Consider the following 27995-nt stretch of genomic DNA (forward strand, 5'->3'; position numbering starts at 1 on the left):
TAGATAGAAAGATTATTGTTTAGGTTGGTCGAGAAATAGGCTGTAAACCAATTAAATGATAGGATGGGAGGGAAGCTCTATCGGAATATCGTCCGGCTTCGTTCCCCATTCCGTCCAGTTCGATCGGCAACGGGAGCGGAGAAAAGAAAGCTGAGAGCCCGAAGGCAGCAGCCCCCACCACCGCCGGCCCAGGTTACCATCTAGCACCGGGAAACACACTAGAGAGCCACCGCCGGCACAAGTCTTTACCAACCAGAAACCATCATGAGCACCGAGGCCGAGACACAACAACCGCCGCAGCCTGCCGCCGATGCGGAGAGCCCATCCAGCCCGGCAGCCGCAGCTACCGCGGGGGACAAGAAGGTCATCGGTAAGCTAGCTAGCTAGTTGGTTCAGTGGGGAAAAGTGAATACTACTACTTAAGTTATTTGATGTTCACTGTTTCTCGAAGTATAATATAGCCTTAGGCATTGAAATCAATATGACTGCTGTCTGGTTGACCTGCCTATCGTTAACGTTACTTAGCTAATGGTAGCCAACACGATGCGTGATTGCTATGTGGCCATAACTTTATAGTAGCTACGCTACTCAACGTCCCTGGTTAGGTCTTGTGGCTTCATCTTAAGTTAGTTAGTTAACAAGAAACCAATTTTTAAGTGATCAGTGATATAAGACTTTCAAGATTAAACGTATCACGTATCATAAATTACGTTACTGTTCAATATATTTAACGTTGAACAACTGATTGGTAATGTTAAAGTTAGCCACCTAACGTTGGTTAGCTTGTTAACTTGCTGTGCTCGGAGCCTTTGTAGCCACTGTTAACGTTAACTGTCGAAGTACGGCCGCTTATTTTGTAAGTTTAAATTGAAACGTTCACATATGATTCTAATTCTACTTCCAGTGTCTACGTTCCATTATTGGGTGATCAGCTGTTTTACTAAACTGTTCAGTTATGTGGCGTTCTGTGAGAAGCTAATGTTAACCTAGCGGCCTGTCCTCGGGAACAGGCTAGACAAGTCGGCCTAGTACCAAGCTATGATTGCTGAAGTAAGGCAGTGATACGTGATAAGAGCTTGAATTTAACAATGAATTCTCAATTTCTACGTCTAATTCGCTGGATTATGTGACATGGCAGCCACTAACATACGTTTACCGTTTGCATCACTGAGATCCTTCCATTCGAACATGAACTAATGGGAATTAACGCTTGTTTGCGAATCTTACGAATTTGTAATAGTAACATTAAGGAATCCCTTTCTATGTTGTAAGTAAACGTAGGTACAAGTTGCCACATGGCTCAGTGGCTCTGGTAACGTTGCTCATCTAACATCAGCCAGCCGGCGGCTAGGATGTGAGCTTGGCCTTGATCATGACCCTCCTCCACCGGCCGATACGTCTGGAATCAAAACTCATAATTCTTTAACCAGGCGTTGTAATGGTCCCCCTAACGTTTCACCAAGAGTGTAAATGTGTTTAACGTTACACGGTCTGTTTGCTGCATTTTCCATCTTTGGAATTTTGTTTGGTGACCGACATTCCAGTAGCGTTGAATTAACTTAATCGCACAGACAGCCCTGGCTATCATAAATAACTGCACTGCAGATGAAACTGTAGCTAACTCTGTTAGCCGAACCTTTTGTTCATGAGAAAGCATGCCAGCATTTCACCCCAACTCAAATCAGCCTCTGTTGGAGTGGACATCGCCTTTATTGGATCACGATCCGTTCCACGCATGAATGCCCCTAACAACAAGTATAACTGATTGGTAATTTAATAACGTGCGGTACGGGTAATATTGGCCATTGTGTTGGGCCTTTTGCGGCTATGGTTGCCCGTTGAACATTAGCGCACAGGAGCTAGCTTGAGCCTCCAAAATGTCTGCCATGATATTTGGGATGTAGGGATTTCTTTTGTGTGGAGACCTTGAACGGATTTTTTTTAGGTACTTTTGTTTGAAATGTCACAGAGCACGCCATCACCCACTGTGACGATTTTTCGTCTAGCTAGAAATATAGAGAATTGAACATATCATGCTGAGGCGCAGTTGTAGTTAGCATTAGGTCCATTGGGTCTTAAGCTACTGGCGCATCTCCAACCACATGGTTGAAAACCAATGAGCTAGCGCTAAAATGCTAACCAGCTAGCGTAGCTTAGCCTCTGATAGTACATCGCCTTGATTATACCAAGATTACGCCGAGCGTTCTGTTAATTAACGATCGCGATTTGCTTAGTGTTATTGAATCCAGTGATTAATATTCCCCTGAGGTCGAGCCAAATGAAATATTACGCATCCTCAGCTGACCTCGAGCATGATGCGATTTGAGTATCGTAAACTCCTTTAGCCACGGCATTGAATGAGCTTGGCGTAGCTACCCCGCGGGGACAAGCCATCATACCACGTGTAACTTTTTGAATCACTTCCTTGTTTCTTTTTTACCAGTGTTTCCTGGATACGTTTACAAGTATACACGGGCGGGCACTGCGGGCTAATGCTGTGTTGGCCAGCAATTATTGTAATGGAACTAGTTGTCCTATCTGAACATTCTCAAATAGGGAGTGTTGTTTGTAAAGAGGGGTCTTGTGTCTGGTCAGTGCTGTCTGAATGGCACAGCTGTCGTTGTACTGCAGGCATTTGCATCAGATGCTATAAAAAGATTGACAGTTGACAGTTAAAAATAACTTTCTTACAAACTGCCCAGTGACCCTGGACTGCTGACTTTCTTTGGCCATCACCTGCTTGTCTTGAACTGTTCTGTGTAACTCTTTTTTTTTCTGGAGGCGCTGCTTTCCTGTTAAATTTGAAGGCCTGATGTAAAACATTCATGTTTTTTTTTTTTTTTTTTTTACAGCAACAAAGGTCCTGGGGACAGTGAAGTGGTTCAACGTTCGGAACGGCTATGGTTTCATCAACAGGTAGGATTTCTTGGCTAATGTGATATGTGGGTCAGCACACATCCTCAATCCTATTACAGCTTTGATATGCTTAGAGAGCCATGCTCAGTCTGCTGGTGGCACGCCATTGTTTATTGCCACCTCAAAGTCTTTAAGCTGCACAGCCATGTTTCTCAATGGGCTTCTATTGGGGGTGCATGCAGCTGCCATATGGAATCAGCCACAAGCTTTATAAAGACTCGCTGTCCTCATTTTCTCAGGAATGACACAAAAGAAGATGTCTTTGTACACCAGGTAAGGAGGCACACATCACACGCTCTGTCGCCTGTGTGTGTTTTTATTAAAGTGCATCTCCTCGGGTGGAATGGGAAAGAACAGTGTGCTTTTTGTTTTGACCCCCAGACTGCCATAAAGAAAAACAACCCAAGGAAGTATCTCCGCAGCGTGGGGGACGGAGAGACTGTAGAGTTTGATGTGGTCGAAGGGGAGAAGGTCAGTAGTCGCCCAAAGCATCTTGGCTGAGCTCACATGCTTATGCCTGGTTTTGTGTGTATATTTACATCTACACGTTAGAGCTCCTATTAAATGTTCTTTCAATCACCTGGAGTGAAGTTTGTAAGTAACACATTGGTGATGAGTAAAACTTCCATATGTGTGTCCAACAAGGTGGAGACCTTGAATGGATTTTTTTAGGTACCTTTGTTTGAAATGTCACAGAGCACGCCATAACCCACTGTGGTGATTTTTTTTCGTCTAGATAGAAATATCGTGTGTTTTATGACTGTGTCCACAGGGTGCAGAAGCAGCAAATGTCACCGGCCCAGGCGGAGTCCCAGTCCAGGGCAGCAAGTACGCAGCGGACCGTAACCGCTATCGACGGTACCCACGCCGGAGAGGGCCCCCGCGCGACTACCAGGACAACTTCCAGAGTGATGGAGATGGCGAGGGGGAGGTCCGGGAGAAGCGCGAGGGAGGAGCGGAGAGCGCCCCGGAGGGGGAGGGTCCGGCCCAGCAGCGGCGCCCCTCCTACCCCGGCAGACGCAGATATCCCCCTTACTTCGTGCGCCGGCGCTATGGACGCAGACCCCCCTACAGCAGCGCCCCCCGTGGGGAGATGACCGAGGTGAGATGAGACACACACACACACACACACACACACACACACACACACATCAAATCGCAAAAGGTTTCGCACTGCGGTTTCTTAAAACTTAAAATCTGCTAGATGAGTAAGTGCTGTGTGAACAGGAGGGCTGTGGACTAACGGAGTGCCTGTGTGTGTGTTTTCAGGGTGGAGAAGGAGACGACAACCAGGGTGGTCAAGACCAGGGCAACAAACCTGTGCGGCAGAACTACTACAGAGGCTTCAGGCCAAGGTTCAGACCCAGGTGGGGGGGAGTGTGTGTGTGTGCGCCAGGCTGGTGTCCTGCTCTGGGGGAGCGGGCCAGTGGACTGACCCAGGTCAGGGTTCGGAGTGTGTAAAACACCAGACACTGACTCGGTTCTGACTCCCTCAGGGTAGGATTACACTTTGGTTGAAAATGCTCCAGGGCCAGTTTGATCATAAGTGGACAGCTGAGACCCATATACACATGTATCCAAGGTGGACAGCCACAGACTTGGTTGACCACATGTGTTTGTATTTCACGACTGCTAAAGTCCCATCCATTAGGACTCTTATTGGTGGGTACGCATCAGAATGTAAAAAAAGAGATGTCAGACCACCTCTGTGATATAATCACAGTGCATCTTGGTGGTGATTTTACACTTGTATTTAGGGCTGTCCAATTATGATGAGATCGCCTAAAACGCATTATAAAGACTTGTATAAACACACTTCAGTCCTGTTACTCAGTAGAAAAGTAGAACTATGTTGCCAAGGTGAACAGTACTAGCCTAGCTGCAGGTCTCATATCTCTGTTCATTTTCATACCACTGAGACACTAGTCTGGAGTCTGACCGTACACTAACGTTTCCCTCAGCCATCGGGGTGGCTGGCCATTTAGCAACGAGAGGGGATGATGGTAGTTTTGAAATCAAAAGTGGGTGTGGTAAACGGTAGTAGCAACACCTGCAAATATCAAAAAATTGCAATCGGAATCATTTAAAAATTCATGTCCATGCTAGGAATCCCTGATCAATGTGATTTCTCATTGGTCCACCATAACCAATGGTTTTGAAGGGAACACAAAGTGTTCCGGTGCTAGTGTTGGAAACATTTTCTAATCATGAGGCCAGACGCTCTTCACAAAGTGAAATGAGGTGGTGACTCTGGAAACCAGGCTATGTAAGCACATCAGTGGGCTGAGCCCAGCCTTTCCAGCATGACACCCAGGTGATAATGCTGAAGTTGAGCTAAAGCCAGTTGGCATCCAAGTTGGCTGCCACCATCTTTAAAATGGCATTGGACAAGTGCTCTATGGCAACCAGTGAACTGGTGGATGTTCCTATGAGCTGACTGCTTCTAAGCAGTCTTCTGAGCTGATCCACATTGACGACATTTGCGGCCATCTGTAAAGTGCTATCTAACCTGAAAATGTGCCTTGAAGCAATGTTGATGCCATTTGTAGCGATGACTGCAGTCAGTTAAGTTATTTGGCTAAGGCAACCAGCCTAGCATCAGCCATTGATATGAATGCCGTTTAACCAGGTCTATATGACATGTCTATATGACCAGGGCTATACAGTGTAGCACGTTACAGAAAAGTCAGTCTGTGCTATGGATAATGTAAGGTTTCTAGGCCAAGTATACTTGAATTTGATCTCTGCATTTATCCTGTCAGTGAAATTAGTGAACACCGTGAGGTGAAGCACACACTAACCCGGCGCAGTGAGCTGCCTGCTACAGCGGCGCTCTATATGACCCAATGCAGGAGATGCTTCCTCACTCTCCCCAGGTCTGTATGACATGTCTATATGACCCATTTATTGAGCATCATGAGATGAATGCAGGAGATACTGCCTCACTCTCCAGAGAGTCTATATGACTCCTCTATGGTTGGAGCCACCATCAGCTCTCGTGCAAATTGAGCAGTGCGACCACATCTCCACTGCCTCCTGCAAACCCGCCTCTGTGCTGCCAGCCTGGAGCCAGCTGTGTGTGTGTGTGTGATGGGGGTGTCTGTGTTTTAAGTGGTTGTGATGTGCATGTAGTGTGTGTGTGTGTGTGTGTGTGTGTGTATGCGGGGAGTGTGTATGATGGGGTTCATGTTGCAAGCGTGTGTAGTGTGTGTTGTAAGCGTTCGTGGTGTGCGTCTTTTAGTAGGGGCCCGCCACGGCCGCGGCCAGTGCGTGAGGGCGAGGAGGACAAGGAGAACCAGGGTGACGGCGCGCAGAGCCAGGAACCCCGGCAGCGGCGCTACAGACGCAACTTCAACTACCGCCGCAGACGCCCCCAGACCGGCAAGCCTCAGGACGGCAAGGAGGGCAAGGCCTCCGACGCCCCCGCCGACAAGCCCGCTCCCGAGGCCGAGCAGGCCGGGCCCGAGTAACAGCACACACACCGGCTTACCATCTCTACCATCCTCCGGGTATGCGCGCGCACACACACACAGGCTTACCATCTCTACCATCCTCCAAGCGCGCACACACAGGCTTACCATCTCTACCATCCTCTGGACAGACACACACACACACGGGCACAACACCTTTCTCTCTCTATTTGCTGTCCCCCTCTCTGGGACTCTCCATTCACACACCATACTTTAGCTCCCCTACTGTGATGGTCATAGATACCGATATGGCATAAAACTAAAATTACTGCTGCTGCTACCACTACTCCCTTACTGCAGCTCGGTAGCATTGCTGCTATAATGACCACTAGAGTAACTGCAGCTCAGTAGCATTGCTGCTATAATGACCACTAGAGTAACTGTTGAAACTGTTCCCTGACCAATGCATGCTTCCTGCTCTTGACTGATGTCCTCTCTGTTCTGTGTGTGTTGGTCAAGGCTGGACCCACTGACCCTGAGCTCTCCTTCTCTCTTGCAGTGAGTGATGTCAACACAAAGAAACATCAAAGATGTGAGCAATAAGAACCAGATTTGACTTGACGATCGTCTAAGCTTGCAACTCGCATTTGACCAGATTTCCACCGATTGCCTGCAGGATCTATGCAGACCCCTTTTTTTCCATTCTTTTTACGTGACAGCTTAGAGCTCTGGGGAAACAGCAGCTGCTTTTCTAAATCGGTCTTAAGTTTTTACACCAAATGGTTTTTAAAGAAAAAAAAAAGTAATTTGATATCTGGTCAGTTTGACATTTTTAAATAACTTTTTATGTATTCAAACATGAATTTTGACAAAAAGGCAAGCTCAAATAAAAGTCAAAGACGAACTTTACCATTTGTCTGGACTCGATCATTTCACTTGAGGCAGGTGAATCACTGGTCACCCCACAATGCTGAAAAGACCTGGTCACTTAGTGAAGGCATGAAGTGTGTATTAACTATACCCTTCAGAATGACTGAAGTAACTTTTAAAAACTCATACATACATGAACTGACACAATCATACATGCATTTTAACAGAAAACATCTAAACACATTTTTAGAACAGCCAGTTTAGTGTTAGTAAATGTCAAGTATTTAGCCACAAGTACAAACACAGGAGTGGAGAGGTTTATGGAGGTTAGTGCATCTCCACACTGTGCCGCCCTCCAGTTGTGTACAGGCAGGGGCGAGTCCTCACGACTGTCCAGATATGTAGTTAAAGGCTGCGGTCTGCTGGTGTGTGTGGGTGTTGGCTCATGTGTTGGTCCCCTGTTGTCCAAGACTCCTGTTGATTGTGTGTGTTAGACTATGGTCTCTTTGCGCAGGCGCTCCATACGGCTTATGTTGCACATCATGGTGATGCGGCTGGTGATCTGGCTGGCGCAGGACGAGGGGAACCAGCCGCGCTCCGCATCACGCATCCGCTCCCCGTGGCACCACCCTGCACCACACAACCAATCAAACGTCAGCTTACTCCACTCTCAGCCAATCACACAACAGCTTGCTCTGACTACCTACAGCTAGCTCACTCCTGGACGAGGCTGGTTTCTGTATTGAACTCCACGTAGCCCTAAACTCCGCTGTGCACCTCGCTGAACAAGATATTACTGTTTTTTTGAAAATGTGTTTTTATTTTTTTTTATTTAGTAAAACAAATCTGTAGTATACAACGCAACATTGGATAACATTACCTATCTGATTGAGACCTAATAAACACATCACAGTAGTGTAAAGGATCCCTGCCTTGTAAATGCTTCTAGACCTCAATGTCAAAGTGTAGTTGGTGATGAGTGTGTGTGACTGAGTGCTGGAGTGTGTTTGTTGGTGATCCACACCTTCCACCTCCTGCTCCACGATCACCACCTCTGCCTGCTGTAGACCCAGCTCATCTGGAGTCTTCGGCATATAGGCCTTAGTGGCTTCGTACTGCGGCAGCTCTGGAACACACACACACGGGTCAGTAGCGTGAGCAGCACAAACACACTGCCAGCAGTGGACATCAGATCGGGGAAATAAAGCAATTCTCCCAACAGCAGCCGCTCATTTCCTGTGTGATTTGCTGCCACTGAGCCGCACTTTACACACACGCACATATGCTGTCACAAGCTTGCACACACACCTTCCCACTCACACACGTACACACCCCTCTTATTTGCACAGGGCTTTGAGCGCCTCATAAACCAGGCGGCGCTCCCAGGCAGCCCCTGCGTCTCCTCACACTGGTCATTACCAGCAGTAATGAGGAAGAGATTGGACCTGCTACTCCTCATAAACCTCCACTGTGTTTACAACATTCATGTGTCTGTGTTTATGGCTCAACTTCACACTTCTGGTTATAAGTCGGTCAACACAGCGGTACAAATGCATGTAAAGGTGAAGGCAGCCATTTTGGAAAGAGAAATCACCAACCATCTCTGTTTGTGTCGCGCTCTGCTCGTCTGTGCTCCCGGAGGGCAGTCACCCAGCGAGCCTTATCCAGTCTGCAACACACACACATTTAGCAAGCCTTACAACACCCACTAAACACACTTAACACATTCAATCCTCTAAGTCATCCACTTAGCCCAATCTAGGCTTTTAAGCATGGACAGAAACAGACTTTACACTAGAGAATCTGTAACCAACACAAACAATGTAATCACTTGGCCAGAGCATTATTAAGACCCTGGGTTATAGCACGCCTCAATGGCAAAGCTGTTTCTTTTCCATTCTGAGTACAACCACTAGATGGAGCCAGTCTCTATTTTTTTTTATGTGTACTGATAATATTTCTGTCCAAATTAGTGATTTACTGGGAGGGTGTATGTTGTGTGTGTGTGTGAATTCTAAGACTATTTAAGAAATAAAGTGTGTGTGTGTTTCCCTACTTGGACTCTGCCACCAGGCCGATCTGCTCCTTGTGCCCGGTGCTGTTCTGGGCCATGACCACGCGCAGCTGCAGGGGGTTGGCACCGCTGCCCGGCTCCTCGTCCACACACACGTGCTCCAGCGTGGCGTAGTCCAGCACCACAAATGTCTCCTCGCTATACACACACATAATGCATACATGTATTAGGTGTGTGTGTGTGTGTACACACACATACACACACAATATATACAGTGTATATACACATGTAATAGATGCATTTGTTAACACACACACACACCCCAGCATGGCACAGTCTAGCACAGTCTCTGCACTTCACATATAAACACTTACACACAGCACAGCCTATAACTCTGACGTACAGCTTGCAAAAGTATTCTACCCTCATCACTATTTTCTATATGTACTTCTATGTATACATATTTACCTAATCAGTGTAATCAATATATCAATATAAAGATTTTAATAATCTAAAATCCCATTTGCATAAGTATTCAACCCCTACACCTTAATCCATTTGGTGTAATAACAACCCAAATTCATTTAATGTGAGACAATATCGCCTTTGTACATTGTTTTGCAGTGATTTCCCCCAAGTTTCTCTTTGTAGAATTTGCATGGATCATCTAGGTTGATGGATAAAGCTCCGGCACTGTAGTGCCACAAACTCTGTGTTGGATTTCAATCAGGACGAGGGCTTGAGTCATTCTAGAAAATCCCCTTCCTGTTATTTGAGCCTCTCCAGTGTTTAGCTTTATTTGTGCCTCAGGTTACTCTAACGAGTTGGTAAAACCTCTCCCCAACCTTAGCTTTGTGCCTCAGTTTTGCCTTAGTGCTTTAGTTTTACAACGGACTACAACAGGTTTTCCTTTGATATTGTGTAACATGAATGTCTGTTCTTTGGTGTCCCAATCCCCATAGGTGATACATATCCCCACACAATGACGTTACCACTGACAAGACTTCACAATTGGGATGACATTTCTTTAGTGTTCATCCTTGTTAGATTCACACTACATGTAGTGTTTTGAGGATTGGCTAAAAAGCTCCATTTTAGCATTAAGTGACCATAAAACCTTTCCCCATATCTTAAGCAACATCCATAAATGCTTTAAAGTGGATCTAACTTGTTAAATCACACACACACACACACACATCGAAGATGATATCAGGCTGGTCGCTGATGCTGCGGTCTCTCAGCTCAGCTCTCTCACACACACACACTGCAGGACACTGAAAACCTGTGTGTGTGGGGAGGCTGGAGGACAGGAAACATACTGGGAGCCATCAAGGAATTCCATGCATGCCAGAGGACCTCCCTCATCTCTCTCTCTCTCTCTCTCTCTCTCACTCACACACACACCCACACCTCGTATAATCACATTCATGGCCTCAGCACACACACACACACACACTCTCTCATCTTGTCTCACCTCCCAACACGTAGAACGTAGAAAACACACACACACATTTTTCCTGGCTCTTGTTGCCCCCTACACAGACAAAGCCACCCTCCTCTTCACCACAAACACGCACGTGCTTCACACACTCTCCTCTTCACCACAAATACACACATTCTTTTCTTCATCATGTTTCTACACATGCATACACACAGTTCTTTACATTATTTATATTCATACACATCTTTTACGCTACAGTGCAAATTGCAGTGAATACTGTCTCCTTTAAACATGCATCTGGGCTAGTGGGCTACATCAGGGCCCCATCAGGACTACATGAGAGCTAAGTCAAGGCCACATGAGGGCCACATCAGAGCTGAGTCAGGGCCACATCAGGCCAGAAGCAGCTACGCCCCGTAATCTCAGAGGCTCGTCAGCCTAACGCTGCTGATCCGGCTGCACGTCTGGCTGAATCTTTATTCTGAGCACACATACTGGCTCTCTACTAAGGAAATGAGCAAAACACACACACACACACACAGGCTCTCTACTGAGGAAATGAGCAAAACACACACACACACACACACACACACACACACACACACACACAGGCTCTCTACTGAGGAAATGAGCAAAACACACACACACACACACACACACACACACACAGGCTCTCTACTGAGGAAATGAGCAAAAGACTGTGACTACCCTGGGCTCTTACACACTTTCAATATAAAACACACACACACACATACACACGTGTTGCGGTGCCCCAGGCCCTGAGCTGGACGTACCCCTTTTTCTTGGTGATGATGAGGACGTCATTGAAGAGGAAGAGGAAGTAGCTGCGGTGGCTGAAGGCCTTCCAGAAGAGACTGAGCTCCTCCGTGCACACCGCCAGCTCTCCGCTCTTCACCACCCACCGAGACGACGACACCAGCGGGAACGGCTGCGCGCACACACACACACACACACACACAGACAGATCAACATACTCATACAAACATACACACCGCTCACCAAGACCACGACATCAGCGGGAACAGCTGCATACATATGCACACACACAGAACATGAACATACTCACACACATATACACACATGTGAACATACTCACACACGAACACACATGATCACGAACACACACACACACAAATATACTCACACACAAACACACATAGATGTCACCTAGAGGTATATTAATGTGTGTGTTTTATATAGGATTCATAGCGTCCCACAGTGGCACCTTAATCTTGCCGAAGTCCATCTGCTTCTGGATGCTGTACATCTGCTCCGTCCTCTCCATCTTCCTCGCCCCGTCATTACAGCTCTTCACCAGCTACACACGCACGCACACGCACATGCACACACGCACACGCACGCACACACACGCACACACACACATATGGGTGTGAGCTCAGCAGATCAGATCAGACACACTGGGCTAACATCAGCTGATGTGGGTGATGGCTCTGTGTGTGTGTGCGTGTGTGTGTGTGTGTGTGCGTGCGGAGGAACCCCTACCTTACTGATAGCCTTGAGAGCCCAGCAGGCAGCAAAGTACTCTGCAGTCTGAGCAGGAGTCTTCTGGCAGATGGTCTGCACAGAGAGAACACACACGCCACACAGGACACACAGGGCTGAATAATAATAGGGAGTGAAAGAAGTTTGTTTGTTTGTTTGCTTGATGGTGTGTGTGTGTGTAGAAAATAAAAAAATGGTCGCACTCCAGAATAATTTCTTTTCTGCAAATTTATTTATTTATGTATAAATATGCATGTGTGTATGTGTGTGTGTGTGTGTACATATGCATGTGTGTGTGTGTGTAAATGTGTGTGTGTGTGTAAATGTGCGTGTGTATGTGTGTGTGTGTGTGTGTGTATACTGACGTCCAAGAGCAGGGGCAGTCGTGTGACTCTCTGCATGGGCAGGATGAGGAAGGAGATCATGGGTAGAGATCCACACTCAGGGCTGCACTCGATACGCTTCAGAGCCTCCTTAAACGCAACGTTACTGGAGCTGCGCGCGCACACACACACACACACACACACACACACACAGAAAATATATGGTTAATCAGTCAGTGGCCTAGTGGATAGTACTAAATATGATCCTTTTTGTCCAGAGCAGCGGTCACACAATGACTGGTAGTGTGTGTGTGTGTGTGTGTGTGTTTACAGGAGCTTCTGTAGTGTCCTCTGCTGGAAGGTCTCGTTGGCGCAGTAGACGATGTAGGGCTCAAAGTGATTGGTGGCGTGGTTCTGGACGATGTCACTGATGTCTTGGATGACGGGATGGATGGTGTGGCGTTTCTCCAGGTCCTCAAAAAACCTGCAGGAGTAGAGTAGAGGAGAGGAGAGGAGAGGAGAGGAGTGGAGAGGAGAGTGGAGAGGAGAGTCGGAGAGGAAGAGGAGAAGAAGAAGGGAGAGCAGGAGAGGGGAAGAGAAGGGGAGGGAGTAGGAGGAGGAGGAGGAGAGGAAAAGAGGAGGACAGAAGGAGAGGGGGAGAGCAGAAGAAGAGTGAGTCAGTCATAAGCCCATAACTTCTGTTCATTCCTACAGGAGGGAAAATGGGAGAAGGGAGCAGAGATGGAGGACAGGACAAGGTGTGTGTGTGTGTGTGTGTGTGTGTGCAGAGACAAAGGAGTGGGTAATGCAATCTTAATTGCTTTTCATAAGGCACCCAGAGGAATTGCACAATGACACTTTTTTTGAGTTACAAAATTAGGTTCACTTGAGACTCCGGTTGTAAATGGCAAGAGATGACAGGTAGGGTTGCCATGACGACACATCCTGCTTGCCAAAGACACACTTGGCACACAAACCCATCAGCCAAGATCAAAACAAACTGTTACAACACAAACATACACACACACACACACACACACACACACACACACAAATATTTCAGCAAAATGACAAATGGCTCACTCTGGGAACGAGCATGTGTGGATTTTTCTGATAATTTCTGTCTCTCTGCTGAAAACGACCCTTATTCATGAACACACACACTCATCAAACAGGACAGACATGGGAGATACACACACCTGTGTGACCCCTACAGTACTGAGATACACACACACCTGTACGCAGGGCTTAAAGCAATAAGGTAGGTAACAGACATTTATGAGGACGTCATATATACTGTTGTCTCATTGCCTATTTTCAAATCTGAACACTTTAAGCCCTGTGTATGACCCGCAAGTTATGAGACACACACACACCTATATGACCCTCGTGACGAGACGTGACAAGAGGATGACAATATAAACACCATAGACGTGACGAGAGGATGACATGAATATAAACACCATAGACATGACGAGAGTTGCGAGCTGCATGATTAATCAATTAAGCTCATTGCATTTGTTGAAATTGCAGTTTTTAATCAGAAACGATTAGTGGTGCAACCCTAGACTGAACCCAGCCGTGTGCTCTCTGAGAGCCACTGAGAACCTGTCAGGTCTGTATGTGTGTGTGGGTGGGTGTGTGAGAGAGTGTGATTTCCGTACAAGCTGTGGAACCAGTTTTCCTTAACCTGTTCAGACCTGCTCAGAAACACAGCTCCAGACTACCCACACACACATCGGTATTTACCACACGCACACACAGGCACACACACGCACACACACACACACACAAACACACCTGTGTGTGATCACCAGTCTCTGCTATGAGTGAGGCCCTACTGAGAGCATGTTCTTCTGCAACATGCTGCTCTTAGACTGTTGGTAAAAATATTGCATACCAAAGTGAAACATGAGATCCAGTCACGAAGAAGTACAATCAAGATGCAGAGTTTAATTTGGCTGTATACAGGAGAGAGGCACACACACTCTCTCTCCTTCTCATACACACACACTCTCTCTCTCTTTTGCTCACACACACACACACACACTCTCTCTCTTTTGCTCACACACACACAGCTGTTGTTGTGTGTGCTCTCTGTCTGCTGTGAGTGGGGCACACTGTTCCTGCACACACAGACATCATCAGGAATGTGATATCTAGCTGCTGCTGCCTCCACTTAGATACAGAGGGCTATATTTTAACGGTCTGAAACGGAAGTGTCTGCGCAAAACGCAAGTCACTTTGTGGGCGGATCTTGGGCGCTGATGCTATTTTACCGGCGGGATATTTGACTGTTGCGCCAGGCGCAAATCTAAGGGCCTGTCCACACTGAGACGCTTTTTAGGTTAAACGCAGAGGTTTTTGCTTCGTCTTGGCAGAGCATCCAAACGAATCCTGTAAACGCACTGCCCGAAACCGCACTTTTCTGAAACCTGGTCCCAGAGTGGAGAAATCTGAAACCGTAGCCCGTTTGAGTTCGTTTAGACAGCGAAACCGCACATCATATCGATGATGTCATCGCCACACCTCAGCTGCCCTGGACTGGACTGGACTTGCCTAACAATACTAGTTTTCATACATGACATTACCTACGATTACACTCCGTTAAGATAAATATCACAACTGATGCTTTCGCGCAGCTGATAGCTTATGACTTGGTGGACTGAACACTGTTTTTCCGGTGTTTTTGCATTCTAGCTACTGTCAGTGACGCCGAGAGAACTTAAGTTATTAGGAAAGTCGCGATTATAAGTTTAGGCTACATTAATTTGTGCGTAGTGCCAGTGTCATTCATTTATTTTACATGTCTTACAACATATATACATGCATTCACAGTCGAAAGTGAAATCAGATATAAGCATACAAAGGCGCTTAGAACTCACGTTAAGCCGATGGTAGCACACTGAATGCGAATGCACGATTTGATGCAGGCAAAAGTATTGACTGTTACTAACGAAGGTTTTATAGCAATATTATAAATGTGGCGACAGAATAGCCTAGAACTTGGGTAAGCCTTGGCGTTTAGTAGCCTAATTCGGTGATAGCCAAAACTAATGTGAATCAATGGACTATCCTACAACCAAAGAAAGTAAAAGGTGATTAGTAGGCCTACCTCGTTAGCCAAATAAAGGGCGGGACTGCACCCTTCACAAACCGTAAAATAAAGTTTATTAGTTTTACAGTTGGCTACAGTTGACAGTTCACCATCAGTCCACACAAAACAATTCTGGTTTCCTTGAACTAGCCATTTTACCGTAGCCTATGCTGTCTGTTTTAAAGCGCATCGTTTTGCAAGTTTTGGTGAATTTCTGTAAAGACACAGTGTCACCTATAGGCCTGGGGTGTGAAGTAACGTGTTGAGTCAAGTCAAGTCAAGTTTATTTATATAGCACATTTCATACACAGAGGTCATTCAATGTGCTTTACATAAACAAAACCAAACGATAATAACAAATAAAAGTATAGAAGGGCAATATAGTCAAAGAATAGTTAAAAGGTAAAGATCATAATAAAAAAGAAAACATAAAACACAAGGTAAAATCATTTAAAAAATAAAGAATAATTAGTAAGCAAAAACAAAGGCAAAAGTAGTAAAAAAAGTAATAAAAGACAAAGTAGAATAATTATCGAGGCAGATTCAGAATTTGTAACTTCGGCACAGTTAGCAGAAAGCGCCTGAGAACAGTTTGGTCTTAAGTCTAGATTTAAAACTGGCTACAGTTGGGACCTTTTTAATGTCATCCAAAAGTTGGTTCCACAGCTGAGCATAGCAGCTAAAAAAGCTGCTTCACCATGTTTAGTTCTAACTGTAGGTTTTACTAGCAGGTTTTTCACCTGGGACCTGGGAGGACGAGAAGGTGTGTACTGCTGAAGCATGTCTGACAAGTATTTAGGTCCTGCTCCATTTACTGATTTATAAACAAGCAATAGTGCTTTAAAGTCAATTCTGTGACTTACTGGAAGCCAGTGCAAGGACTTAAGAATTGGAGTAATGTGGTCAGTTCTTTTAGTTTTGTTAGAGTCCTAGCTGCTGCATTTTGTATCACCTGAAGCTGTTTAATAGTCTTTTTAGGAAGCCCTGTGAACAGTCCATTGCAGTAATCAACCCTGCTGGAGATAAATGCATGAATGAGTTTTTCTAAGTCATGTTTTGACATCAGCCCTCTGAGTTTGACAATATTTTTGAGGTGGTAAAAAGCTGATTTAGTTATCGCTTTCATGTGGCTGTTGAAATTTAGATCACTGTCAATTAATACACCAAGATTTTTAACAGTATCCTTTGCCTTCAACCCTTTTGTGTCAAGGAGAGTGGCAACCCTAAGTCTTTCCTCATTTTTTACCAAATATAATTACTTCAGTTTTTTCTTTGTTCAGCTGAAGAAAATTTTGAGACATCCAGGTGTTGATTTGTTCTATACACTGACACATAGATTCAAGAGGACCATAGTTGTTTGGTGATAGAGCTAAGTAAATTTGTGTGTCATCTGCATAGCTATGATATGAAATCAAATTATTTTTAATGATTTGTCCAAGTGGGAGCATATAGAGGTTGAATAATAGTGGCCCCAAGATCGACCCCTGGGGAACACCACAGGTCAAGGACGTTGGTGTTGAGGTACAGTTTCCGATGGCAACAAAGAAGCTCCTTTCTGATAGATATGATTTTAGCCAGCTGATAACTATGCCTGTAAATCCAACCCAGTGTTCTAGTCTGTGTAGTAAAATATTGTGTTCAACAGTGTCAAATGCTGCACTAAGGTCCAGTAGCACTAGGACTGATGTTTTACCTGAATCTGTGTTGAGGCGTATGTCATTGGAAACTTTAATGAGACCTGTTTCAGTGCTGTGATTTGCCCGAAAACCAGACTGAAAGTAATCAAAATACCCATTTGATGTTAGGAAGGTGGTTAATTGATTAAAGACTACTTTTTCAATAATTTTGCCAATAAAAAGGTAGATTGGATATGGGCCTGTAATTGTTTAGCATGGAGGCATCCAGGTTATTCTTCTTGAGAAGTGGCTTTACAACAGCTGTTTTCAGTGACTTAGGAAAAGTGCCAGACAGCAATGATACATTTACAATTTGAAGGACATCCGCCGCTATGAGGTGAAAAACAGTTTTGAAGAAATTGGTAGGAAGAGTCGTGCTGAGATGGATCCGTTTGGACGCAAATATTCTTGATACGGTTCCAGGGAAGACGGAGGGAAAAAAGATCGGTTTGGTACGTGTGGACTAGGCCTAAAATGGGGTGGTCTGAAGTAGCTACATTAATCATGGGTGTGGTTTGGGCGTAACGTGCAATAAACCAATCAGGGCGTCATCTCACATTCCCTTTAACAACAGGCACGCTTGTTCCATAGCTGATTGCTATTATGGTGGCGTATTTGCCAGGCGCAGCCAGGAGCGTTCACAGCGCTATAATTTTACTGTTCAGTTAGGAACTGTCAGCTATTGATTTTTCCTCTTGACAAAATGTAATACAGAATTGTCACAAAGACATACTTTCCGATGTTTTGGGATCACTCTCACTAAATCACGGGGTGATATTTTTGCTATGTACAATGTAATCTAACATTACCTCTCTATAGACAATGCATATCTTCTGTCAGTTAATCTCTTCTCTCCCGTGCTGCGGCTAGCATTTTAGGTTAAATGGCATCGACATACGCAATTCAACATCACGCCTCCTTAAGTCATCTAATATTTCCTAATTTATGTCATCAACACATCCGTGATTAAGTGAAAAATGTGTACGCTAGATTTCACATCTTAATGGACACCACCACGGATTTCCCTCGAAAGTGGTAATATTTTTCTTTGAAATTATGTATGGTTTTACCAAATGGGAACTATGTTGTATAGATGAGTGGAGCAAAGTGTCTGCGGCCTGTGAGAAACAGTTTCCAAGTTGACCTAACTTTCAACTCTGCACAGTATATCCCATTAACTGCATGACAGTAGGCTATTTACAATATTTGTAAAGTAAACTTTATCATCAACTTAATGCACGCGACAACATTAGTTTGAGCAGGAGAGAGAATGAATGGGTGCAGCAACTACAGAAATTGTAGCCATACTTGCTGCTTTCTCACACATCTTTCTCTCTCGCCCCCACGCACACAAACACACAAGCAAGCACACACCCACAACCTCTCTCTCTCATACACACACACACACACCAGCACCACTCTAACTAATCTACACACATCTTTCTCTCTCGCCCCCACGCACACAAACACACAAGCAAGCACACACCCACAACCTCTCTCTCTCATACACACACACACACACCAGCACCACTCTAACTAATCTACACACATCTTTCTCTCTCGCCCCCACGCACACAAACACACAAGCAAGCACACACCCACAACCTCTCTCTCTCATACACACACACACACACCAGCACCACTCTAACTAATCTACACACATCTTTCTCTCTCGCCCCCACGCACACAAACACACAAGCAAGCACACACCCACAACCTCTCTCTCTCATACACACACACACACACACACACACACCAGCACCACTCTAACTAATCTACACACATCTTTCTCTCTCGCCCCCACGCACACAAACACACAAGCAAGCACACACCCACAACCTCTCTCTCTCATACACACACACACACACACACACACACCAGCACCACTCTAACTAATCTACACACATCTTTCTCTCTCGCCCCCACGCACACAAACACACAAGCAAGCACACACCCACAACCTCTCTCTCTCATACACACACACACACACCAGCACCACTCTAACTAATCTACACACATCTTTCTCTCTCGCCCCCACGCACACAAACACACAAGCAAGCACACACCCACAACCTCTCTCTCTCATACACACACACACACACCAGCACCACTCTAACTAATCTACACACATCTTTCTCTCTCGCCCCCACGCACACAAACACACAAGCAAGCACACACCCACAACCTCTCTCTCTCATACACACACACACACACCAGCACCACTCTAACTAATCTACACACATCTTTCTCTCTCGCCCCCACGCACACAAACACACAAGCAAGCACACACCCACAACCTCTCTCTCTCATACACACACACACACCTACACCCCTCTCTCTCTCTCACACACACACACACACCAGCACCACTCTAACTAATCTACACACATCTTTCTCTCTCGCCCCCACGCACACAAACACACAAGCAAGCACACACCCACAACCTCTCTCTCTCATACACACACACACACACACACCGGCAGAGAGCGGCGGTAAGACAGAAGCGGGCTCTTGGGCCCCCACAGCCCCGTAGCTATGGCGACGTTGAGCGGAGCGGGGTGCTGACCTCTTGCTGATACTGTGGATGACGGAGATGTTGGAGAAGAGGTGGTGGTGCTCTGTGGTCGTCATGGTGCTCCGCAGCTCCTCGCTCTTCTTGAAGTGGCGCACCAGGATGCTCAGACTGTGCTGGTACGAGTGCTCCGACGTCAGGATCTCAAAGATGGCCTGAGACACACACACGCACACACGCAAAAATGCACGCACACACAGACGCACAACAGAAACACACAAACAAGTTTTTACACCAAAGTTTTTACACAAAACATCTCACAGACACACACACACAGCTGAAGGCCTGACTGGAGGACAGACAAACTCACTGTCTGCACACACTTAAGGGCTAATCACTATTCTACAGGCATTATATATAGGGGAGCCACACAATAATATCAATATGATTTAAAAATAGGATTGGTATAAAAAGATTCCCTAGGGGTGAGATGGAGGAGGTGAGTTCTCATTAGACTGATTTCCTGTTTTTACTCTTCATGTTACTGTTCTCACACTGCCACCCTGCTTATAGGCCTAGGGAGGAGAGGAGCAGCAGCACCTGCACGCACGCACGCAGCAGTAAATGCCCTTGGTGCGTGATACAGTTAGTGTGTGTGTGTGTGTGTGTATAAGGAAACAAACACTGTGTGTAGTCTGGGTGTGTCCTCTTTGAGATACATGAGGGTGGACCTTGATATTTACCCAGGAGCAGCGTTGTGTTCAGAGAAAAGATAATGACTAAGCTCAGCACACACGCTGAGTGACTGTATTGAGAACTACAATACCAGTCGATAGAGTTATACTCCAAACACCAGGCAATCAGACAAAACAGCTTCACTAAAGACCTTCACACACACACACACACACACTTTTAAAAAGAAACACACACAGCTGTCTTCCACACAAACACAGACCCAGTTAGACACTGTGTTACTGCATACTGTCAATCTGTGTGTGTATGTGTGTGTTGTTCTTTGTTGGGTGGGGGTGGGGGTGGGGGTGAGGACTGTGACCCATAGAATGTTTACACACACTAATCCACTCCCACTGAAATGCACAAAGGACAAAAAGAACAAGAGTTTGGTCCTCTGGGAGACCTATGGGGTGTGTCTGTTGACTAGTGTGTATATCTGTGTGTGTATCGGAGTCTGTTGTTCTCCATCTTCCTCTCAACATCTTTCTCACGGTCTCAACATGTGTGTATCTGTGTGTGTTTTAGACTAGTGTGTGTGTGCATGTGTGTGAGACCTGTGTGTGTGTGTGTGTGTGTGTGAGAGACCTCTGGGTGTGTGTGTGTGTCGCTCACTCTGTGTGTGTGTGTGTCCTGTGTGTGTGTGTGTGTGTGTGTGTGTGTGTGTGTGTGTGTGCTCTGTAAGCGCTTTCAGACATACGTGTAAGAAAATGAAAACGAAGAAAACCCAACTTTGTTCCAAGCTCCTTACGTAAATGCAATAGACAAATGGGGAGAGGATGCTTTTGGAAAAAATAAACCATGAAAAAAACGAACAACTTCACTGTTATGTTAGTATTTTGTTTGTTGCTTAAAAACATTGTATGATGGCCTTGAAGTCTTGAGTTAGTCTACTGAATTGGCTGGTAGCCTACCATAAAGTTTGTGCATGCTCTCTCTCCAACGCAAACCAGATGTGGGGTTCTATAGCCAAGTAATTCTGGTACATATCATTGAAAACAGATACATGTGTTTATTCGAAGCACACATACAAATACTGTAGGTCAATTTCAAGTGCGCACTTACGTGACTTACTCCAAGTATTAGCCTACGCACAATAGATTTCTCTTCTTTAGCCTACATAATGCATAGGCTACACTTTGTAAACAAAAAGCAGCTGTGACAGGCAGCGGCGCGTATATTCTGCGTCATGTCTCGCATCTTGTGAACTCTACAAGCCCCCACCCCTCACTTTCGACAACCACACGGAGATTCTGTAATAATGCGTGTATGTCGTTCACACATCACGATCCGTATAAGGTCAGTATAAGGTCCATGAGTTAGCATCATATCTGAGTCATCCGAAGGGTAGGACCTCCGTTTGACAAACCTCCGCATATACTCCGGAGGTTATATCTGAAAGCGCTTTGTGTGTCCTCTGTGTGTGTGTGTCCCCTGTGTGTGTGTGTGTGTGTGTGTGTGTGTGTGTGTGTGTGTGTGTGTGTGTGAGAGAGTCCTCTGTATATATGTGTGTGTGTGTGTGAGAGAGTGTGTGTGTGTGTGTGTGTCTGGCTTGGGTCTGGCTCAGTAACTCACCTCCTGGCGTTTGCGCTCCTCAGGTGAGATCAGCTCCAGGATGCCCGTGTCCTTCACCTGGAGGAGAAATGGACGACAGAACGCGGTCAAACAGATGGTGGCATCATACTGCAACTTGCTTTCCAATTAAATCACCTCCCCTGGACACATATCCCATGATCCCCTGGACACATACAGGGCTTAAAGCAATAGAAAAGTCTGTGCCTGAAGTTATCAGACATTTATGAGGACATCATACTGTAGCCTAGTCTCATTGCCTATTTTCAAATCTTAAGCATACCAGCTCACGCCTGAACACTTTAAGCCCTGCACATATCCCACGATGCCCTGGACACATATCCCATGATCCCCTGGACACAGACTGGAGAGGGAAGAGGGGACAGGAAGTGTAGGGGGGGAAGGTTTCTTGAGAACATGTTCAGATCATACACCTACACACCTGACACCTGTTGGGTTCACACTCTCCCCCTGACTCTTCCCCTGGCAGGTCTCAGCTCTTCCTCTTCCTCTGGCTTCCCCCCACCCTCAGCTCCTCTCAGCAATATGATATGACTCACTTACAGCACTGACCTCACAGCACTTACTAGCCTCACAGCACTGGCCTCACAGCACTGAGCTTACAGCACTGACGATCCTCACAGCACTGACCATCCTCACAGCACTGACCTCACAGCACTGGCCCATACTCACAGCACTGACCATCCTCACAGCACTGACCATCCTCACAGCACTGTACAAAAATCTCACTCATTACAAATGTTATGCAACCTTTATGTAACATTCACTACAGGACAGCTCATCAATAGCCTTCAGAGATGGCAGATGACTCATAGCGGGAGTCCATGTGATGCAACACACACACACACACACACACACACACACACACACACACACACACACACAGAGGACTTCCCTGTCTTTCCTCTCTTTCACAAACACCATTAGGGTTATTCCTTTCTTCCCTCTCTTTTCTCTCTTTCACAACCATCATCCCTCTCTCACTTCCTCACCATTCCATGCTCTCTTCTCTTATGCTCTAGTTTCCATATTCTTAATGTGTCAGACAGGGCTGGGCAAACTGTGTGGCTCGAGGGCCACACTGGGTTTTGAAAACTGGCCTGCGGGCTGCACAACACCCCCCCACCCCAATGACACACACACACACAAATACATTTTGTTATAGCCTATCATTTAGCATCAAAAGTATTTGTTTTAAAATTTTAATTGCTTAAATAATACTGATAATTTCCTGCTGTTTAACACATGTATAAATTGTGCACTGTCGCCTTAAGAACAATTCACGTTTATTTCTCAATGATCTTCTGCCTGCTCCGCTATGGTTAGTGCTGTACCTACGGCTGGGCCCCCTCACAGTTTTTAAATGGTCAGTAGTGGGAACTACTGTTGCCTTCATGATTTAGGCTACTTCTTATAAGGAGATATCAATTATCAACAATGACAAGCCAGCTGGAACCTGCTGCTCTCTCTCCCTCTCGTGAGCGCAGACGCGTTCCCAATTAAATGGAGTAGTAGCATAACGTTCAAGTTAGATCTGCTGCAAAGAAGATAACTAAGAGTAGGCCTCATCTCTATTTAACATGATGTTTTGACATTGACATTGTAAGCGTTCTCTAGCGAGCAGCCTGAAACCAAATTAAATGCTCGGCGGGCCGGATGAACGTGCTTGGCCACAGTTTGCCCACCCCTGATGTAAGACATATTACTACAGCTATTACAATTCATGTGCTACTTAAACATATTTGATTCAAATAGAATGTAGAAGCAGCTTTTCATCTGCCACACCTGAGGTTCTATCTGTCTCATTTGAAGCAACTGATTGGCTGATGGGGTCAGACCTGTCTCATTTAAAGCAGCTGATGGGGTCAGAACTGTCTCATTTGAGGCAGCTGATTGGCTGAGCGCTGTCTCACCTGAGGCAGCTGACTCCAGGTCATGTGGGCAGGGCGGTAGTTCTTCACCACAATGCCCTGGTCCTCTGGCGGCGGTTCCGTCTGGGTGAAGTCCTCGTCAGTGTTCTGCAAACCTCGCTCCTTGATCTCCTGGTAGAGGCGCGGTTCTGTAAGAAGATATTTAAGTTAGAAACACGAAAACTGCAGCTTAGAACTTCACATGTATGTCTATTCAATTCATTTGGTCCAGACTTTAACACCATCCAGCTTACAAATCGGACACCCATTCACACATCTGAGAAAACACATGCCTGAATAAAGCTTCAGCTGTGAGAACTGTCCACAGGCACAACAGTGAGATGCCTGATTGTGAAGTGGGTTTTAGTCAGATCAGTTCATGTTCCTCCAAAATGTCTCTCAGGACTAAACCCCTCATCCATCTAAACCATCAGACTAAACCCCTCATCCATCTACACCATCAGACTAAACCCCTCATCTATCTAAACCATCAGACTAAACCCTCAACCATCTAAACCATCAGGACTAAACCCTCATCCATCTAAACCATCCTCAGACAGAAACTTGCTCTTTGTGCTCATGAAGCCTCTTAACAACTTCAGGGTGAGTCTGTCTTGAGCAAGGCACCTAACCCTCACTGCTCCCCGAGCGCCGCTGTTGCAGGCAGCTCACTGCGCCGGGATTAGTGTGCTTCACCTCACTGTGTGTTCACTGTGTGCTGAATGTGTTTCACTAATTCACGAATTAGGATAAATGCAGAGACCAAATTTCCCTCGCGGGATCAAAAGAGTATATATATACTTACTATACTTAAAACTGACACTTACGATCTTTAAACGACCCTCCGTGCTTCTGGTTCCTCTTCCTCCCAAAGGTTCTCTGCCAAAGATATCATCATCAATATCCCTTTACGGTATATGTGTAACACATTTAAATATCATATCACACTAAACATTGTAATATTAGATTGTAACATATGACATATGTTGTAAATGGTATGACACTAATGGTGCATGTGTATGTTCATGTTTAAGTGTACAGGGCTCCGCTTGGGTGGGGAGTGCCGTGTGTGTGTGTGTGTGTGTGTGTGTGTGTGTGTGTACCTTGCATGCTGGTCTGTGTATGCGTACCTTGCATGCTGGTCTATGTGTGTGTGCGTGCGTGCGTGTATGTATGTGTGTGTGTGTGTATCTTGCATACTGGTCTGTGTGTGCGTACCTTGCGTGCTGGTCTGTGTGTGTGTGTGTGTGTGTGTGTGTGTACACCTTGGGTGCTGGTCTGTGTGTGTGTGTATGTACCTTGCGTGCTGATCTGTGTGTGTGTGTGCGTGTGTGTACCTTGGGTGCTGGTCTGTGTGTGTGTATGTACCTTGCGTGCTGATCTATGTGTGTGTGTATCTGTGTGTGTGTGTGTGTGTGTGTGTGTGTGTGTGTATGTACCTTGCGTGCTGGTCTGTGTGTGTGTGTGCGTGCTTGTGTGTGTGTGTGTGTGTTTGTGTGTACCTTGCGTGCTGGTCTGTGTGTGTGTACTTTGCGTGCTGGTCTGTGTGTGTGTGTGTGTGTTTGTGTGTACCTTGCATGCTGGTTTGTGTGTGTACTTTGTGTGCAGTTCTGTGTGTGTGTGTATGTACCTTGCATGCTGGTCTGTGTGTGTGTACTTTGCGTGCTGGTCTGTGTCTGTTGTGTGTACCTTGCATGCTGTTCACTGTGTGTGTGTGTGTGTGTGTCTGTGTGCCTTGCATGCTGGTTTGTTTGTGTACCCTGCGTGCTGTTCTCTGTGTGTGTGTGTGTGTGTGTGTTTACCTTGCGTACTGGTCTGTGTGTGGTCGGTTGCGGACTTGGTGCCCTCTCCTCTCCCACCGGTCTGAGCGTGCTCGCTTCCCTGCGCTCCATCGCCATGGCGTCAGCACTCAGGCTGGTGACGGCGGCGCGGTACGACTTGTTCCTACGGTTACGGCGCAGCGCAAACCCATCGCCGTCGCTGTCGTAATCCTCCCAGGACAGGTCGGGCATGTGCGACACACACTTGGCCTTGTGTGTGTCCAGTGCGCCGACCGGCAGCGTGACCACTGTGGTGTGGTGGCGCATCTTGGGTCGGCTGGACTGCGCCAGGCTCTTGGGGATGAGCTGGGCACTGCCCAGTCTCTGGGCCACCTTACTCTGCGTGCTGAGCACCACCTGCGCACCTGCGTCTGTTTGTGTGTCTGTGTCGGGCGTGTGTGTGTCTGTGTCGGGTGTGTGTGTGTGTGTGTTCAGTTGGAGGTCAGACCTGAAGCGTTGTTCCAGCAGCAGGGGTGCCGTGTCCCCCGTGGAACCGTCAGAGAGCCTGTTGGACATGACGCTGTTCTGATAGAACCTGGAACCTGGCCCACGTTCTAGCACTGCTGAGAATCCACTCAAGCTGCACGAGAGGTCTCTCTTGACTCTAGGTTCTGATGTGGATTCTTCTCAGGCATACAACAATGAGCCTGATCTGTGTCTCTGTGGGCTGTGTTCCGGTGCTGACCCAGTTCCTTATGGGATGTGTTCCGGTACTAACCCAAATCTCAAATGGGTTGAGTTCTGGTATTCTCCCGGTTCCCTGTGGACTGTGTTCTGGTACTAACCCAGTTCCCTATGGGCTGACCCGGAGCAGGATGTTTGATGTCCCCGCTGGTGCCCCAGGCTAGAGAGAGAGGCTCCGCTCTGCAGGCTGGGCGTGTTGAGACAGATGTGTGGAGGAAAGGGCACGGTTTATCTCACGCGCTCCACGCAGCCTTGCCAACAGCAGGACGGCACGGTTAACAGCAGATCTCGTCTAGTTTATCAACAAGAACCTGCAAGGATGACAGAGCCCATTTATATAACGAGTCTCCCTATTGCAAGACTTTGATTGCTGTATTTTGTACTCTTGTCAAGGAGATACGTCAAACATTAACTTGAAATCAGGACGTTTCCAAAGCCTAGGCAAAATATGGTCTGAAATTGCTCTACTGTACGTCAAAACTGTCCCAAGTCCTTAGATGTGAATGTCAGTTAATGAATCTGAGTGAGACCCCCATGTTCTCCCCAAAACAGTGAACAGTAGCCCACAATCTGATTAGAGCGGCTCAAATACCTCACCGGATTGCTAATACCCCCGTTTAATCTGCACATATTTCACTGGTCGAACAGGTTTGGCGTTACACTAAACAAACGGTCCTCAAAGCTGGTTATACTGTGAATGAAAGTTGCAAATACGGTTAAAGACAAACACGCCAAGGAATTCACGATTGTAGGTAGGCCTAGGTACACTTAACACGACATGGCCAAGTGTTTGGATTATGCGTAAAACAAATCTTTAACGAAACTACCCAAATCGTAAACTTTGAATCAACAGACCTGTCAAAGAACCTGTAACATGTTGCCAGGGCATATTTCCAAGTAGCCGCTCGACGTTCGTTCAGCCCGTACATTTTAGTGAATAAAATTATTCCGTGCAATCTGAATCAGCATTGAGACCGATGTGATACGTCTGCGGTATGCTTTCTTTCCCCTTGGACTCACGAGTCAGACAATCACAAGGAAAAGTAACCAAGGTGAAACGGACACTTACCCATAGCGGTGACATATTCCCAATGGTTTTACGCAGGCTATGCTTTGGATATCCTTCTAAACAGTCCTGTATTTTCTGAGAACAGGCTAGAGTAGGTTTACCTGTCACCATAGGTTTCTCAACTTCCTCCCCGACGCACTGCTGCCCGAGGTCTCCTATCTGTGCGAGTTTACGTCACCACAGGTGAAGCAAATGTACACAGGTAGACAGGAGGCTCATTAGCACAGAGACTGGTAAGAATGCACGATTAAATAATACATATGCCCATATGCAATAGTTTAACCTAGCTTATTCACGGACATACTTGAATGACAATAGGGATAACACAATTGTCTGAGCTGAGTCCTTGAAGGGCTAAGCCTACTGCCTCTGCTTTAAGCCGCAGAATATTTCGACGAAAAAAG

The 27995-nt window shown here is 46.2% G+C and overlaps 2 protein-coding genes across 3 annotated transcripts; one reads left to right on the forward strand and one right to left on the reverse strand.

The window, feature by feature from the left end:
• Positions 1 to 125: 125 nt before the first annotated feature.
• Positions 126 to 7235, forward strand: ybx1 (Y box binding protein 1). 2 transcript variants are annotated; one of them, XM_048240878.1, is made up of 8 exons: positions 126 to 370; positions 2853 to 2916; positions 3156 to 3189; positions 3298 to 3387; positions 3689 to 4018; positions 4186 to 4283; positions 6158 to 6425; positions 6886 to 7235. In XM_048240878.1, exons 1-7 carry the CDS (start codon positions 265 to 267, stop codon positions 6384 to 6386), a joined length of 951 nt encoding a protein of 316 aa, XP_048096835.1. In that variant the 5' UTR covers positions 126 to 264; the 3' UTR covers positions 6387 to 6425; positions 6886 to 7235. The 2 variants fall into 2 exon arrangements, with proteins under 2 accessions (XP_048096835.1, XP_048096836.1); XM_048240879.1 differs by having other exon boundaries at positions 4186 to 4271.
• On the reverse strand, positions 7149 to 27773 carry arhgef16 (Rho guanine nucleotide exchange factor (GEF) 16). Its single transcript, XM_048240877.1, has 15 exons — positions 27592 to 27773; positions 25821 to 26833; positions 24846 to 24897; positions 24022 to 24167; positions 22091 to 22147; positions 19838 to 19998; positions 12830 to 12982; positions 12541 to 12670; positions 12176 to 12250; positions 11898 to 11990; positions 11446 to 11600; positions 9253 to 9408; positions 8795 to 8865; positions 8221 to 8322; positions 7149 to 7826 (listed from the first exon to the last, which is right to left on the reverse strand). The coding sequence occupies exons 2-15, from the start codon at positions 26352 to 26354 to the stop codon at positions 7687 to 7689; spliced, it is 2025 nt and encodes a 674-aa protein (XP_048096834.1). The 5' UTR covers positions 26355 to 26833; positions 27592 to 27773; the 3' UTR covers positions 7149 to 7686.
• Between the last annotated feature and the right edge of the window lie 222 nt (positions 27774 to 27995).

The sequence above is a fragment of the Alosa alosa genome, chromosome 4 (genome assembly GCF_017589495.1).
Source record: "Alosa alosa isolate M-15738 ecotype Scorff River chromosome 4, AALO_Geno_1.1, whole genome shotgun sequence".
Classification (NCBI taxonomy): domain Eukaryota; kingdom Metazoa; phylum Chordata; class Actinopteri; order Clupeiformes; family Clupeidae; genus Alosa; species Alosa alosa.

Bases quoted from the DNA above. Each gene is read 5' to 3' on its own strand.
- arhgef16 (XM_048240877.1), bottom strand. From the start codon at position 26,354: ATGTCCAACAGGCTCTCTGACGGTTCCACGGGGGACACGGCACCCCTG. The intron at 11,991-12,175 runs GTAGGGGTTCCT...GTGCGTGTGTAG, and splicing joins CTCTCAAGGCTATCAGTAAG to CTGGTGAAGAGCTGTAATGA. The intron at 9,409-11,445 runs GTACGTCCAGCT...GTGTGTGTATAG, and splicing joins ATCATCACCAAGAAAAAGGG to CGAGGAGACATTTGTGGTGC.
- ybx1 (XM_048240878.1), top strand. From the start codon at position 265: ATGAGCACCGAGGCCGAGACACAACAACCGCCGCAGCCTGCCGCCGAT. The intron at 3,388-3,688 runs GTCAGTAGTCGC...CTGTGTCCACAG, and splicing joins ATGTGGTCGAAGGGGAGAAG to GGTGCAGAAGCAGCAAATGT. The intron at 4,284-6,157 runs GTGGGGGGGAGT...TGCGTCTTTTAG, and splicing joins AGGCCAAGGTTCAGACCCAG to TAGGGGCCCGCCACGGCCGC.